The 15,002-nt window shown below is 44.6% G+C and overlaps 1 protein-coding gene across 1 annotated transcript in view; it reads right to left on the reverse strand.

Moving 5' to 3' along the window:
• LOC134438224 (ATP-binding cassette sub-family C member 8-like) overlaps positions 1-15,002 on the reverse strand; it is a 47,341-nt gene that overhangs the window by 19,365 nt on the left and 12,974 nt on the right. Inside the window, 14 exon segments of the mRNA XM_063187722.1 lie at positions 91-175; positions 975-1,069; positions 2,592-2,614; positions 2,744-2,875; positions 3,002-3,074; positions 4,136-4,249; positions 4,385-4,496; positions 5,943-6,088; positions 6,271-6,311; positions 6,811-6,973; positions 7,829-7,963; positions 10,331-10,486; positions 10,812-10,976; positions 12,563-12,751. Of these exon segments, the coding sequence (XP_063043792.1) occupies positions 91-175; positions 975-1,069; positions 2,592-2,614; positions 2,744-2,875; positions 3,002-3,074; positions 4,136-4,249; positions 4,385-4,496; positions 5,943-6,088; positions 6,271-6,311; positions 6,811-6,973; positions 7,829-7,963; positions 10,331-10,486; positions 10,812-10,976; positions 12,563-12,751 (1,629 nt within the window).

A 15,002-nucleotide genomic window follows, 5' to 3' on the forward strand; every position in this document is an offset into this window, starting at 1 on the left:
AATTACTTAAAAAAATGAAAAGAATAAAAATAAACTCATTTCCATTCATGTTGTCTCTACATGGACTAATGTGTCTGAACACAAACATACCCGCTCGCCGATCACGGTTTGGTCTCCTTGTGGTAAAGAGTCAAAGTCTGGCTGCAGAGAGCAGGCCTCCACCACGTCTTTGTACCTAGGTCAAGACAAGGTCATAAAACACACAGGACCTTTTAACTCAAAGACACACACGACATTGATGTGACACGTGACTTTTGACACGCAACAATGGCGTCAAATAGAACACCTCATTTGTTGGACAAGACTCTTTTGCGGAAGCTTCTGATCTTCTTTGGATTAGTCACGCTCAAGTGAACTCAAAAGGGAAACACAATCAAGTCAGGAGCCCAGACTGATGCGGCGGCAGTGCAAGGCAGCAGGAGGAGGATGGTTGGCTCTCTCTCTCTCTCCTCCCTTCCTCTTTGCTCCGAGTCTTAGCCCCAGAGTAATTTGCTCAGTGAAGAGTACCGCTAGAGTGGTTTGAAATCTGTAGTGGTTACGTAACCCACCCCCACCCCACCCTCCCCTCTTCTCTTCACTACAGATTAGAAGTGGGGACCTGCTCTCTCATTTAGCCCTTTAATGCATTCTCAAAGACAGGCCATTAGCCAGGGGGGCCAGACGGGATGACAAATAGACTTTCGGGAGGATTTGAGGAGAATCCCTTTTTTTGTGAAAACATGTAAACACCCTCCTAGCCAATGGCGATACACTGTAACATCACAATGGGAGACAGAGAGTGCTGCTGTCAACCATTTCAAAATGTTAGACTGTGTTGCACACAAAATTCTGTCCTCTGTGTATTTTACTGTAAACACACTGAAAAAGAAACCAAAATGATGCAATTTTATATATAAACAGCAATTTAATCATTTGCTTCGTGTCCATGTATTGTTTGTGTGTTGTTTGGTGCAGCGTGCAGCTGTGAGCTTTACCTTGCCTGGTTAGGGGCGGTATCAAATAGAATATTCTCCTCCACAGTGGTGTTCAGCAGCCAGGGCCTCTGAGACGCATAAGCCACGGCGCCTCTCTTCCTGCGGTCAGCACACACATCAACAATATTACACTCAGGACAATATACTGTATGAAGAAGTCAGATGCACAACTCTCTAAGTGATTTTGTGATCTGTGAGGCTGTATTTTTCCATACATTTATTCAACATAAGAGTCAATCTTGTTTCATTTGGGCTTGTCTTGTTGTAATTGACAATGCCATTGAAGTGTCTTCTTGACTGACATCACTTGAGGAAAAAACTATTTAAAATGAATGTTCTGAGTGAGCTTGAGAACAGAACAGGTGGCCATATCTATACCTGATTAAACAAGTAGTGATGGGATTGAGAAACTACAGTCCAGTACTACATATTCCAAATGACCTTCCAAGTTTTACCAATTGGGGCATTTGGACAGATAGAACCAGGTCATTTGGAATCTGTGGCACTGGATTGTAGCTTCTGTATCCCCATTACTGCAATATATTTGGATGGCACAATAACATGTGAGCTTAGGTTTTCACAAGGGATATAAAAGAAAAAGCAGCTAGTACTTGGGTGGTTTCCCTCCTGGTGTGTGGTTTTCAGTCCTGAAAAGAGATGTAGGGAGGGCTTATTTAACACTTGGCAGTTGTTTTCAAATGTGAACACCTAAGATGTGCATGTAATGTCAAAGTAATTCATAATATGTGCAGCTTGCTATGCAAACAAACCATAGAAACAGTTTGACAGTTTAATAGTGTGTGCTGCTAAACAATTACGTCACAATACAAACCTTTGTTCACCATCCTCTGTTTTGCGTGGACTGGAGATCAAAAACAAAACAAAACAAAACAAAAAATAAAAGTTAAACAGATTCTTTGAAAAAAGAGGAATGCTACTTTACAGACACTTTTATCTCTGAGCAGGTGTTTAGAACCAGCCATCATCACCAATCCGAATTTAACACTTGCCACTACCTTGAATTATTACTTTACACTGTATAATCTGAATTGAAATGGCATCATTAATTGCACAGTCCAATAAAAACAAGGTCAACAAACATAAGTCAATTGCAAAATCTTCAAAAGGCACTTTCTGGCAGACAGACAGACTGTCTTACATACTGTAGAGTTGCGTGCAACGTTTTGATTTTGGGAACACTGATAATGGGCTAGACCCAAAACGTTTGCTTCCCACTTTTTGTTTTGGCTTCTCTTTATGTTCAGCTTTTAATACAGTTTCACTGAAGAGCATCAAGCTCCTGTGTGCGACTCCTTTTTCTTCGTGCAAATGCATAAGACTTGGGGGCTGGTGGATGATCATCACTGCAGTCATAGAGCTTGAAAGTGACGTCACTTCCCCCGATTTCATGGGACCTCAACGGCGTTTTTAGCCGAAAATCGTAGCATGTAATCCAATGGCGGTATTAAAATGATATTTCGATCCCCTTCGAGTTGTGCCACGAGCTCCACATATGTTGTTTCTGATATTTTTGTTTAATTTCTCGTACCAACCCCAAAACTTTTTAGAAAGCTGTGTTTCTTCACATTTTTCATGCAGATGGCCTCGGAACAAAACATTGATACTTCTGCATGAATAATCTTTATGTAGCCTCTTAAACAGCATATTTGTAGCCCAGCGCATGTAATGACTGAGATTGGAAGATATTTACTCGCTACAATGTTGTTAGATGGTCAGCTTAGGTCCCGTGAAATGCGGAACTAAGGGACAGGACTTTCAAGCTCTATTTCCTCACCTGTTCCAGGACACACTTCCTGTCATGCACTGCATCTCTCCCAGAGCAGCCAGCAGCAGAGAAGACTTCCCAGAGCCCACCTGCCCCACAACCACCGTCAACTGACCTATGGCAAGACAGAGACACAGACAGACAGGTGTAAGATGGGGAGATAGTGAGACATCTCTTAAAAATGTAAAAAAAAATTTTTTTTAATTAAATGATAAGGGATAACATGAGGAGTAGGCCTTACCAAAAGGAACCCTTATGTCAATGTTGGACAAGGTGGGGGTACCCGTTGTCCAGGTGAAATAGCCATTTATTATCTACAAATATGAAAGAGAGATGCATGATGATACGATTGCATGCAGCATAATTTTGGTATTAGGTTCTTCAGTTCCAAGGTAGAAATTTGAAAAGACAAAAATCAGGATGAAACAATATGAGATAATATGAACATCCCATTTTCAGCCATGTGCTTAATACGTATAAACAGTCATCCGGGTACTTTGCTTGTGAATAAACAACAAAACAACACAACACGTCTTCGGCATGTTGAGCGTCAACAGCACAAGCCTACAGGTCCTTGTCTTTCGTTTTTTCTTTCCCAACACCACCAATTGACTTGCATTGACTTCCCCCCCAATGTTTTCCCCCAAAAAGGGGCGCAACGCACATGGCACACGTCACGCCGTTTATATGTATATCCAACCGGCCTTAAGGACAACAAATCTCTGTGGGTGGGATTTGAGAAATCACAGCACTAATTGAAAGACTTATGTCCCTTTGAGCATGTGACTGCTGCCTCTAGTTGAAGCTCACAGAGGACCCTCAAAAACGTATTAATTACAGGCCACTTCAGTACATGTCTGCCTTACAGACTCTGGGCCACTTAAGCCCCCTTTTTACTGTCGTAAAAATAGTGTACAGCTGAAATGAATGAGACCCGCAGGGGTCCACAGTTAGAGCCCAATTGAAACGAGACACCTGTACGTTTTTGACCCTAGGACCCCTGCACTGTATGAGAGGTGTTTAAAGTACTGCCTGACTGAAATGATACTCCTGGGAGTGTTTAACTATTTAGTGCTGGCCAGGAATTTCTTACCCCTGTTCGTGCATGTGAATAACACAAGGACTAATTTTCAAAATGTAAGCCTATATTGATGATATTCTTTCTATTTCCATGCAGAGGCTGTACTTAAAACCCTGACTGTGCATGTAAATAACACATATAGTAATCTTCAAAATGTTGATAATTTTGTAGTGTTTGCTTTGCTTTAATGTCACTGGTGTCCTTTAAACCCATGTGCATGTGAGTAACATAGTGACATAGCAACATATTCAAAATATACAGTATATCGACGATGATGATTATGTAGTGTTTTACTTTAATGCAGATGTTGTCTTCGTGGTCAATGGGCGGTGGTTCCTCCTCAGGTGCCTTCTTGACTGAGGTGCAGTTCTGCTCTTTCTTCCGTTTGCGGTTGAGCAGGCTCTTGGCCTGAAGCTGGCACGAATACTGAGAAAGAGGACACCACCACACAGTCAGTGACTCCATCCACGGGGAATATGAAGGTTATTCAGTTTTAAAGGCAGACAAATTCTGGGACAGGAACACAAGCACTATGGTACTCACTACTGACTTGATGTTGTTCTGGTTATTGGCTGGAGCTGGGGTGGTGGGGTTGTAGGGTTCGGACTCAGTTTCGATCTCTTCGGCACCGAAGAATTCGCTGAGTTTCTGAACACTGACAGAGTCAGATAAGGTGAGAATCACAGTTCTGGTATCATATGCCACATGTATGAGGAAGAGGGATATGTGTATCTACTGTATATGTTTTCACATCCGAAAGTGAAACCCTGTAAAACTGTATACTGTGACCATCCATGTTGTACGTAGGCTGAACCTTACAAACATATGTTGAACCTTACTCACACTACAACTTATACACACACCATATTATACCCTAAATAGAAATGAAATTGTGAATGAAAATGTAATAAAAAAGTGACCTATAAATCCGGACATGACTTTACCTCTATATTATTCGCTATATTTAGCATGTGCCTTGATGACAGACTTCTGAGACATCCTTGGTAACTTTAGTGAATACCCCATATATGATACTGTACGTTAGACTTATAATTTATGGAGGACTGGACACCAGATATAACCATGCCTCAGAGCCACCCTTAGCCTTCTCTCTCTCTCTCTCTCTCTCTCTCTCTCTCTCTCTCTCTCTCTCTCTCTCTCTCTCTCTCTCTCTCTCTCTCTTTGGGGTCACGGGCTTGGCAATACCTCACTTCACACTTTACTTTACTCATACTTGTAGCAAGACAGCTGTAATTTTAATATCTGAAACTATTCTCTACATTTATGAACATGATCAAAATGTTTGGCAAAGCAACATAATGCAGACAGTTTAAATAAATTAAACTCGTCTGCCTCGAAGTACTCGAGTAATATTTCTGACTAATGGTTTAGCTCTGTTTGCTGAATGGCATGCGCTTAGAAATACGAGAGCCCCAGTTGTGATGCTGATGTTCCTGCCAAATGAGAGCAGCTGCTTTCAAGTGTGAGGAACTGGCAGGGCCTCGACCTCTTAAATTCCCTGTCTGTCTCTCTCCCCCTTTCACACAGCCACACTGTCACACATGCATGGACACGCACGCACACACACTTGCACGCGCGCACGCAGCCACGCACACACACACACGCACATACATACAAACACACACACACACACACACACACACACACACACACACACACACACACACACACACACACACACACACACACACACACACACACACACACACACACACACATACACACACACGGATGATTAAATGGACCTCAATATCCTAGTCAACAGCTTATGAGAGCCCCCTTTTCCTAGTTGTTATGTTTAATGGAACACTTTTGTATGTAGTAAAGAAATCAGTACTGTCATCAGGTCGTCGCGGCGAATCAAATGGAATGATACAGTTGTGTTGTTGATTTGATTGGCCACTGTAGGCAAAATTCGTTTCTCATTTGATTAATATTAAACTTTGAATATCCTGTTCGCTTGCCTTCACCTCCATCATTGGAATGAATGGCAAAGTTTGCATCGCTTGGCCAAATTCATGTGTCTGTGTCCCTGATGTAAAACTAATGTAAATGGCTGTTAAGACAATAGGCTGTTCACCTGACCAGGGCCTTGACTGTGGAGCGCAGCACGCTGGAGAGCAGGAAGAGGGGCGTGACCAGGATGTGGAAGAGGGACAGGGAGGCGAAAGCCACATCTGGGGACAGCTCGTTGTTGGCCGAGATGTAGATGTGGACTATAAATGTCTTCAAGACAAAAGATAGTGATAAGTACAGTGTATGAATCGTGAACATAGAATTGGCAAACATTAAGACATAGGATCATGTCAATATGCATATTGCTACATGTTTTATCCAAATGAAGAAGAGAATTTTAGCAATTTTAGCATTTAGAAATTTAGCTTGATCTACAATATGTGTGTACTTACTGTCAGAACTGCCACAATGGGAATGGCTGCATTTAGGAAAACTGAAAAACAAAATAGAATAAATGTTAAACATTTTTTAAAGGCATACTGACATTATCTTGTGCTCTGAAGAGTTGAAAGAGGAGGAGCAGTAAAGTGTTTATTTATAGCATTAGATACTGAGTGAGGTAAAACCTAGAGGAGGTGGGAGAGTTGTATGCTACTTAGATTCTGCCTATGATGCAGTACATCTAGATGAGGAGGAGGAAGAGGGTGTTTGTTAGATGACGACTGAGATAAAAGGAGTTGGCAGTGGCACATATTTGTTAGATACAGACCGACATGCAGTGGAAATTGGGAGGAGTGTATTTGTTAGATTGCAGGCAGACTGAGATTTCCACTTGGTACTGAAAGCACAGAGCAAAGCCAGGATAAGACAGCTGAGCAGATACGGATGTGGATGAGGATGAGGATGAGGATGAGGATGATGATGAGCATGAGGATGAGGATGAGGATGAGGATGTGTTTACATGTCTGGTTGAGTAATCAACGTGGGCTTACTGGACACCGAGGTGTAGAGGGCGAAGGCCCGCAGGCTGGTCAGCTCTTTGGTGCGCATCTCCTCGATGCTGTCTCGGAAGATGTTCTCCCAGGCGTACAGCTTCAGCAGCTTGATCCCTCGCAGCAGCTCGTTGGTCTTTTTCAGACGCTCGCTCGTGTACTCCTGTCAAGAAGAGAGGAGGGCAAAAGGTCACGTTGTAGAAGATCCCTTCACCCATCCCTTCCAGCTGTTCTGCAGTATGACACTACAGTACAACTCCAGCCTCCAACTAACATCAATATTCATACAGTACAATGTCTTAGAAAGGCCCTGTTTGGGTAGGTCACAGCAGTCACTGAGTGGATATGAAAGCCACAACAGAGCAGAATTTCTCTTTGAAAGACAAGACTGTACTATTGAACACATTCAGCTGTTACCTACTATAAGCCTGGGAAAGGCAGGTTCTAGCACTTACAAATAAACTGTGCATTCCAAATGTGAAATGAAACCCAAGTGTTTTCCATTTCTAATATGTACAGTATCTCAGTCACATCTTTATGCTTGGGCTCGTACACGCGTGTAGAGCAACCAAGTCAGGTCAAATACATCTTTATTTTCTCCCTAGGTCGAAATTTGTCTTGCAGTCAGCCAAACACACATTATCAGAGTGAGTATGCATGAGAGCCTAGGGCAGGGCTATTCAAATGGCGGCCCTGGGGCCAGATGCAGCCCTTGAACTGCAAGGCTCTGGCCCCCCACGAGGTCAGAACAAAATGGAAACTTTTAGAGATATAAGTATGGGTTCCGTATTGAGCCGAAACAGGGAAGGAAATGCAGGAAATTACATCTAAGAAATGCAAAATTTTCTGGTGGAAGGCCCCAAACCCCCCGCCTCAATGAAATGTCCCGTATTTCTTACATTGACAGTTGGCAACCATAATACATATTCCATGTTCGGCCCCTTTGATGGGAGAAATTCAAAAAACTGGCCCTCGGTGACATTTAATTGAATAGCCCTGGCCTAGGGTGTGAACTTACGAAGGTGGTCTTCTGCGCGCTGGAGAGCTGTGTGGCCAGCAGGTACTGCACTGGGGCCAGCAGCATGATGACCGTGGCCCCTATCAGCGCACTCAGACCCAGGAAGTAGTAGAGGAGGAAGACCCCAATCACCACCTGAGGAGAGGAGAGGAGAGGAGAAGAGAGGAGAGGGGAGAGGAGAGAGGAGAGGATAGAACAGGAGGGGAGAGGAGAGGAGAGGAGAAGAGAGGAGAGGGGAGAGGAGAGGAGAGGAGGGGAGAGGAGAAGAGAGGAGAGGAGGGGAGAGGACAAGAGAGAGGAGAGGAGAGGAGAGGAGAGGAGAGGAGGGGAGAGGAGAGGAGGAAGAGGAAGAGGAGGAGGAGAGGAGAGGAGAGGAGTGGAGAGGAGAGCAGGAGGAGGAGAGAAGGAGAGGAGGAGATGGGGAGAGGAGGAGGAGAAGGAGGGAGGGAGAGGAGAGGGAGAGAGGAGAGGAGAGGAGTGGAGAGGAGAGAGAGCAGAGCAGGAGATGAGATGAGAGGAGAGGAGAGAAGAGGAGGAAGAGGAGAGGAGAGGAAGGGAGGGGAGGAGGGATACAGGAGAGGAGGGAGAGGAGAGGAGAGGAGAGAGGAGAGGAGCAGGAGAGGAGAGGAGAGGAGAGAGGAGGGAGGGAGAGAGAGAGAGGAGAGAGAGATGAGAGGAGAGGGAGGGGGGGGGGAAGATAGGAGAGGAGTGGAGTGGAGAGGGAGAGGAGAGGAGAGGAGAGATAGAGAAGAGAAGAGGAAGATGAAGAGGATAAGGGGTAGGGGAGAGGACCCCCGAGAATAGGAGAGGAGAGGAGAGGAGGAAGAGGAGAAGAGATGAGAACAGAAGAGGAAGAGGAGAGGAGAGGAGAGGAAGAGGTCAAGGAGAGGACAGGAGAGGAGAGAGGAGAGGAGAGGATAAGAAGAGGAGAGAAGAGAAGAGGAGAGGAGAGGAGAGGAGAGGAGAGGAGAGGAGAGAGGAGAGGATGAGGAGGGGAGAGGAGAGGAGAAGAGAAGAGAAGAGAAGAGAAGAGAAGAGAAGAGAAGATGAGAAGAGGAGGAAGGAGAGGAGGGGAGAGAGGAGAGGAGAGAGCAAGAGGAGTGGAGAGGATGAGAGGAGAAGAGACCAGACGAGGAGAGGAGAGAGGAGAGGAGAGGAGAGGAGAGGAGAGGAGAGGAGAGGAGAGGAGGGGGAGAGGGAGAGGAGGAGGGAGAGGAGAGGAGAGGAGAGGAGAGGAAGAGAAGTGAAAGAAGAACGAACGGGAGAGGAAGAGGAGAGAGAGGAGAAGAGATGAGAGAGTGTGGAGGAGAGGGGAGAGGAGGAGTGGGAGGAGGAGAGGGAGACGAGAGGACGAGGAGAGGAGCGAGGAGAGGAGGGGAGGGAGAGGGAGAGGAGAGCGGAGAGAGAGAGAGGGGAGCGGACAGGAGAGAGGTGAGATGAGAGGAGAGAGGAGAGGGAGAGGAGAGGAGAGGAGAGGAGAAAGGAGGAGAGGAAAGGAGAGGAGAGGAGAGGAGAGGAGAGGAGAGGAGGGAGAGGAGAGGAGAGGAGAGAGAGGAGAGGAGAGGAGAGGAGAGAGGAGAGGAGGAGAGGAGAGGAGAGGAGAGGAGAGGGGAGAGAAGAGGAGAGGAGTGGAGTGGAGAGGAGAGGAGAGGAGAGGAGAGGAGAGGAGAGAAGAGAAGAGAAGAGAAGAGGAAAGGGGAGGAGAGGAGAGGAGAGGAGAGGAGAGGAGAGAGGAGGAGAGGAGAAGAGATGAGAACAGAAGAGAAGAGGAGAGGAGAGGAGAGGAGAGGACAGGAGAGGACAGGAAAGGAGAGGAGAGGAGAGGAGAGGAGAGGACAGGAGAGGACAGGAAAGGAGAGAGGAGAGGAGAGGATGAGAGAGGAGAGAAGAGAAGAGGAGAGGAGAGGAGAGGAGAGGAGAGGAGAGGAGAGGAGAGAGGAGGGGAGAGGAGAGGAGAGAAGAGAAGAGAAGAGAAGAGAAGAGAAGAGAAGAGAAGAGAAGAGAAGAGGAGAGGAGAGGAGAGGAGGGGAGAGAGGAGAGGAGAGAGCAGAGGAGAGGAGAGGAGAGGAGAGAAGAGGAGAGGAGAGGAGAGAGAAGAGGAGAGGAGAGGAGAGCAGAGAAGAGGAGAGGAGAGGAGAGGAGAGGAGAGGAGAGGAGGGGAGGGGAGGGGAGAGGAGAGGAGAGGAGAGGATAGCAGAGCAGAGGAGAGGAGAGGAGAGGAGAGGAGAGGAGAGGAGAGGGCTTACACATTAATCCCCAAGGTACTGTAGATCTTACAAAACCAGCTATGGTTATCAATTTCCCATGAGTTTTGACAATCCTGTTTTTATCAGTAATCTTCAGTGAAAAGACACATATCTGAAAATAAAACACCATTCCTGATTTTTACATCCTAACATCACACAACTCGCCTACCACAGTAGAACATTAGTTAATTCAGTCACTGACAGGTGACTAGTGTTCATTCAGTCACTAACAGACATTCAGTTTGTGATATCTTACTTGAACCGGCATGGCACACAGGTTGGGGCAGAGGAAGAAGAACCACATCAGCTGGTTGCAGTCTACGGCCAACAGGTTATTGATCTGGCCCACCGTCATGTCCCCCATGGACAGGTTGGAAGTGCAGAGACGCATGATCTTGTTGTAGATCTTTGCCTGAAAAGAGAATTTATACAATTATCAGTCAATGTTACGCAGATATCAGAGACTAACAGGGACTGGAAGATGCTAGCTGATTGAAATGTTGTGACACCAAGCAATTCCTACAATACAGTACATCCCTATCACAATATGGTTCAGATAACCTACATAGGCTCTGTCTCAATGCCCAGTGTTCTAGCCTTGCCAGGACGTGAAACGCCCAGTGATTGGATAGTCTTTGGTGAACTCCGCAGAGTATCCAATCACCAGGTGTGTCACGTCCTAGCAAGGCTAGAACACTTGACATTGAGAAGTAGCCTTAGCCTATTGGAAAAGATACCTGCATGGCCCCTCGGAGTTTAATCCCGGTCTCTATGGCGACATAGTAGGATGCCTGGAGGAAGGTTCTCTGGAGCAGCAGGGCCAGGAACAGCAACACGGCCAGGACATAGGAGTTGGCCAGGAAGGCCTGAGAGGAGATGAAGTGGACCCCCAGCAGCCGCACCTGGGACACACACCAGCAGCACAGCAGAGGAGGGTTTGAATTGATAAACACGTGTAGATAGATAGATAGATAGATAGATAGATAGATAGATAGATAGATAGATAGATAGATAGATAGATAGATAGATAGATAGATAGATAGATAGATAGATAGATAGATAGATAGATAGATAGATAGATTGATTGATAGATTGATAGATTGATATATTGATAGATACAGTGTGTTAATTATATTATTTGAATGATTTCGTGCACATGAAAGAGAGGTTTAGAAAGTGTCTACCTTTGTCCCTGATGGTTTTGCCTACACTTCTGTATTTTGTATTATTCATTTTCTGTTATTTACGTGTTATTTTCTGTGTGAACAGAGTTTGGATTTCATGAAAAGTAAACAATATGAATAATTAATATTATTTTATATGATAACATGCATACTTCATATGCAATGTCTTCGGTGACTTACAACTTTGCGTTACAAGACCAAATGAAACACAACATAACCTAAAGGCCTATATGACCTATTAAACCCCAGGGTGTTGCTACACCACTCAGCAATGTAAGCAATGAAACTAGTCATGCTTATCCTGATCTTCCCAAGTTCTACATGCTTTATGTGTGCACATCTATGATGTATGAAGAAATGTCACTTTAGCCTGGGAAATGGACAGACCGTGCCATAGCACATTTTACACCCTGGAAATGTTACAATTAACTGGTTCTCTTCAAAGATTCAAAGGTTTGTGTTTACATTTGTTGTTCACATTTCGAGGTTTGCATTTAAGATGTTGACGTTGACATTTGTGATATTTGTTTTGGAAGGCTCCTGCATTTACACTGGAAACAGGATGAAAATGGCAGCTCCTCATGTACTCATGAATGAATCAAGAAGTGTACATGTGCGGTGGGGTTGTAAGTGGACTAAGGCGTCATATCTTCCAGTCCTTACACATCTCTCCCTCCCACCAATTTCGTGTAAAATTCTCTGTCAATAGTCAAAAAGGCATAAAAAGCCACAAAATCTGTAAAAACAGAGGTTTACAGTAGGTTAGGTTAGGTTAGGTTTCTTTATGGATCTCCACAAAGGAGAGATTTGTCTAGGAGACAGGGAGGTTGCAGCATCATACAACACATAAGAGGACAACACCAACAAAACAAAACAGACAAAAATAAAATGTAGGCCTAATGTACAGAAACACTGGATGTCCTAACCCACTGCCCCTGTCCCATCAAGTTCATACCATCCCATCCCCCCCCACACACATACACACACACACACACACACACACACACACACACACACACACACACACACACACACACACACACACACACACACACACACACACACACACATGCACACACGCACACACACACAATACCATCCCATCATCCAACCTAATCCAAAACACACATTGACCCTATAATAAATATCTAGATTACATTCATTTCATAATTTAATCGAAGAAAAATAAAATAAACAAAGATACATTAAGTCATGGATGCTCCCATCCTACACAGTGCACCTTTAAAAACATAGGTTTACATGAGTTAACTTGTTTTACCACAGCGCTCCTACTGTATGCTTACCGGGTACTGGATGGTGATGTTCTCCTTGGCTATCTGATAGACGATGCCCGATATGCAGAGGGGCCCCGCAAAGCCCAGCAGGTCGGCCATGAAGCGGAACGTGATGCTCAGAAGCAGAGACCTCCCGAACGCCTGCTGGATGGCCCTCCACACCCACTGGGGGCCACGGGGCGCAGGACCGCCATCTTTCTGCACGGAGGAGAACAACAACCAGTGAGGCCAGTGGAAATATAGTAAAACATGGGTAGAGGGATAGAGATAGTATGTACTTACAGTAAAATGCATTTTAAGTCACCATCGCTGTATGATACAGTGGATTTGTTATAGCTTGCGTGTCCATGTATGTGTGTAGCTGTTAATGATAGAATGTACTGTAAAGGAAATTGTATGTTTGTTCCATTTTACAGGAGTTGGAGAAAGGGAACCAGAGAAAGTAAGCTGGCCAGTCGGTGGGATGGAGGTCAGGCATTAAAGGGAATATAAAGGGTCATGCGGGGTAAAAGACTATAAAGCCTTGCTTTACATAAATCTGCTCATCACCACACCAGATTAACCAGCAGACTCTCATGGAGGTCAATCGGTCTAGCTGATCTCTGCCTATGTGAGCTGTCTCTGTTGCATATATCACTGGACAATTTTGGGTGCTGTAGAGCAAAAGACATTTTAAAACACTGTTTTTAATGTATTTTTGTGTGTTCACGCACTGTACGTGTATATTTGTAGCTGCTAAGAACAACATGTATATGAAATATGTGTTTTACAGGTGTTTGAGGAAGGTCCACACAGACAAGAGTTCAAGTCAAGGATGTGTACATAGCGACACTTTTGTGTCACATGCAATGAAATAGAAGTGAGAAGGGAAGGAATGGGAAGCGTAAAAGTGTGAATAAGGGGTTGGGGAGTGGAGTGTGGTGTGGTGTTGTGTGTGTTCCTTATAGAATAAAAGTCCATGCAACTAAAATGATATGGAAAAGACCCAAACACTGTTTTTGTCTGTGTGTGTGCTTGCAGGCAAAAAAAACCTCATTGGCATTGTTGATCAGGGGGGTGAGTACTGTATGTCTGCTTTGTTTGTCCGGCTGTGCGGCGTAGTGAGTGAGTGAGTGAGTGACTTTATAATCCTGGACGGCATCTGGTGGCTCTTGAGGGGAATGGAATGGAATACCCCTGGGGGATCAGGTTGGGTGAGGAGATGACGCAGCGCTTTCAGACTATTTTTAATCTCATGCTGTTTACGTGGATCAATGCTGGGATGGCAAAATATTGAGAATAAAAAAGTGTTTTTTTTGTGTTGTTCCAGTGTCTAGTGATGCCTAGTGGCTCTGTAATTACATTTTTTTGTGCATGTATGAAATTGTGTCTACCAAGTACAGGTGTCTATGTGTCTAATATATATGACAATCCCATAACAATGGACATGAAATCCCTTGAGTATGGGCACTGGCAGTGTGTAATACCACTCGCTTTCATACTTCGCCAAGACATTAACTGCAAACTGTTCGACCTCAAAGGTCGTTGTCCCACTTATCTCTTGTTAGGGTAGGGTATTTTTTTGCATGTATTACTGTCTGTAAAGTTTTAGGAATCATGCCAGCTGCACCAGAATCTAGCGACCAAGTTAGACGCTTCTCTATTGGACGTGTCTAACTTAGATGCGTGTTGAATCTTGGTTTGGAATGCTGATGGTCGGTGTTTAATTTATGGTAGAACATGCACATGATTCCTAGAATATTATCCCTTAGATACATTCCAGCATTCCAACGAAGATTCTACACCCGTCTAAGTTAGAAGCTTGACAGGTTCAACAAAATTAATATTCACCCCATCAGGCAATCAGAAAAAGAGAATTCCTTAAGGGAGATAAAGATTAATATTTTAAAGCTTGAAGGCCTCAAAGGCTTTTTGCATAGGCGCTGGTAGCTGTTGATGCTGTGTATTTCTATGGTCAGCTTCCTAACTACAGCATAGTGCATTTAAAATCTTAACACATCCATAACCTTGAAGGCCTCTAAGGCCTTGCATACCGTACATGTAGGTGCTGGTAGTTGGTTATGGCTACTGTAGGCCTATACCAGGGATGGGCAACTGGAGGCCCGGGGGCCACATGCGGCCCGCCTCCTCACTCGATGTGGCCCATAGTTAAAACATAATTAAAGAAATAAAATAAATAATGACCAGATTTTTAAACACACTACTGAATTAATCTATTGTAATGATACTGTAAGCCGATACAGAACACTCAAATTCCTTCCTAACAATATCGGCAGTCAGTGAGCAACCATCTGCACCTCGAACTCTGTGAGTTGCAGTCCGATCCCTGGTCATGTGGCCCTCTGATGGTGGCGATGAAAAACTGTGGCCCTCTTTATCATGAAAGTTGCCCATCCCTGGCCTATACTGTATGCAGTAGTAGGCCTATGATACTATAATATTATGTTAT

The sequence above is a fragment of the Engraulis encrasicolus genome, chromosome 22, assembly GCF_034702125.1.
Source record: "Engraulis encrasicolus isolate BLACKSEA-1 chromosome 22, IST_EnEncr_1.0, whole genome shotgun sequence".
In the NCBI taxonomy this organism is placed as follows: domain Eukaryota; kingdom Metazoa; phylum Chordata; class Actinopteri; order Clupeiformes; family Engraulidae; genus Engraulis; species Engraulis encrasicolus.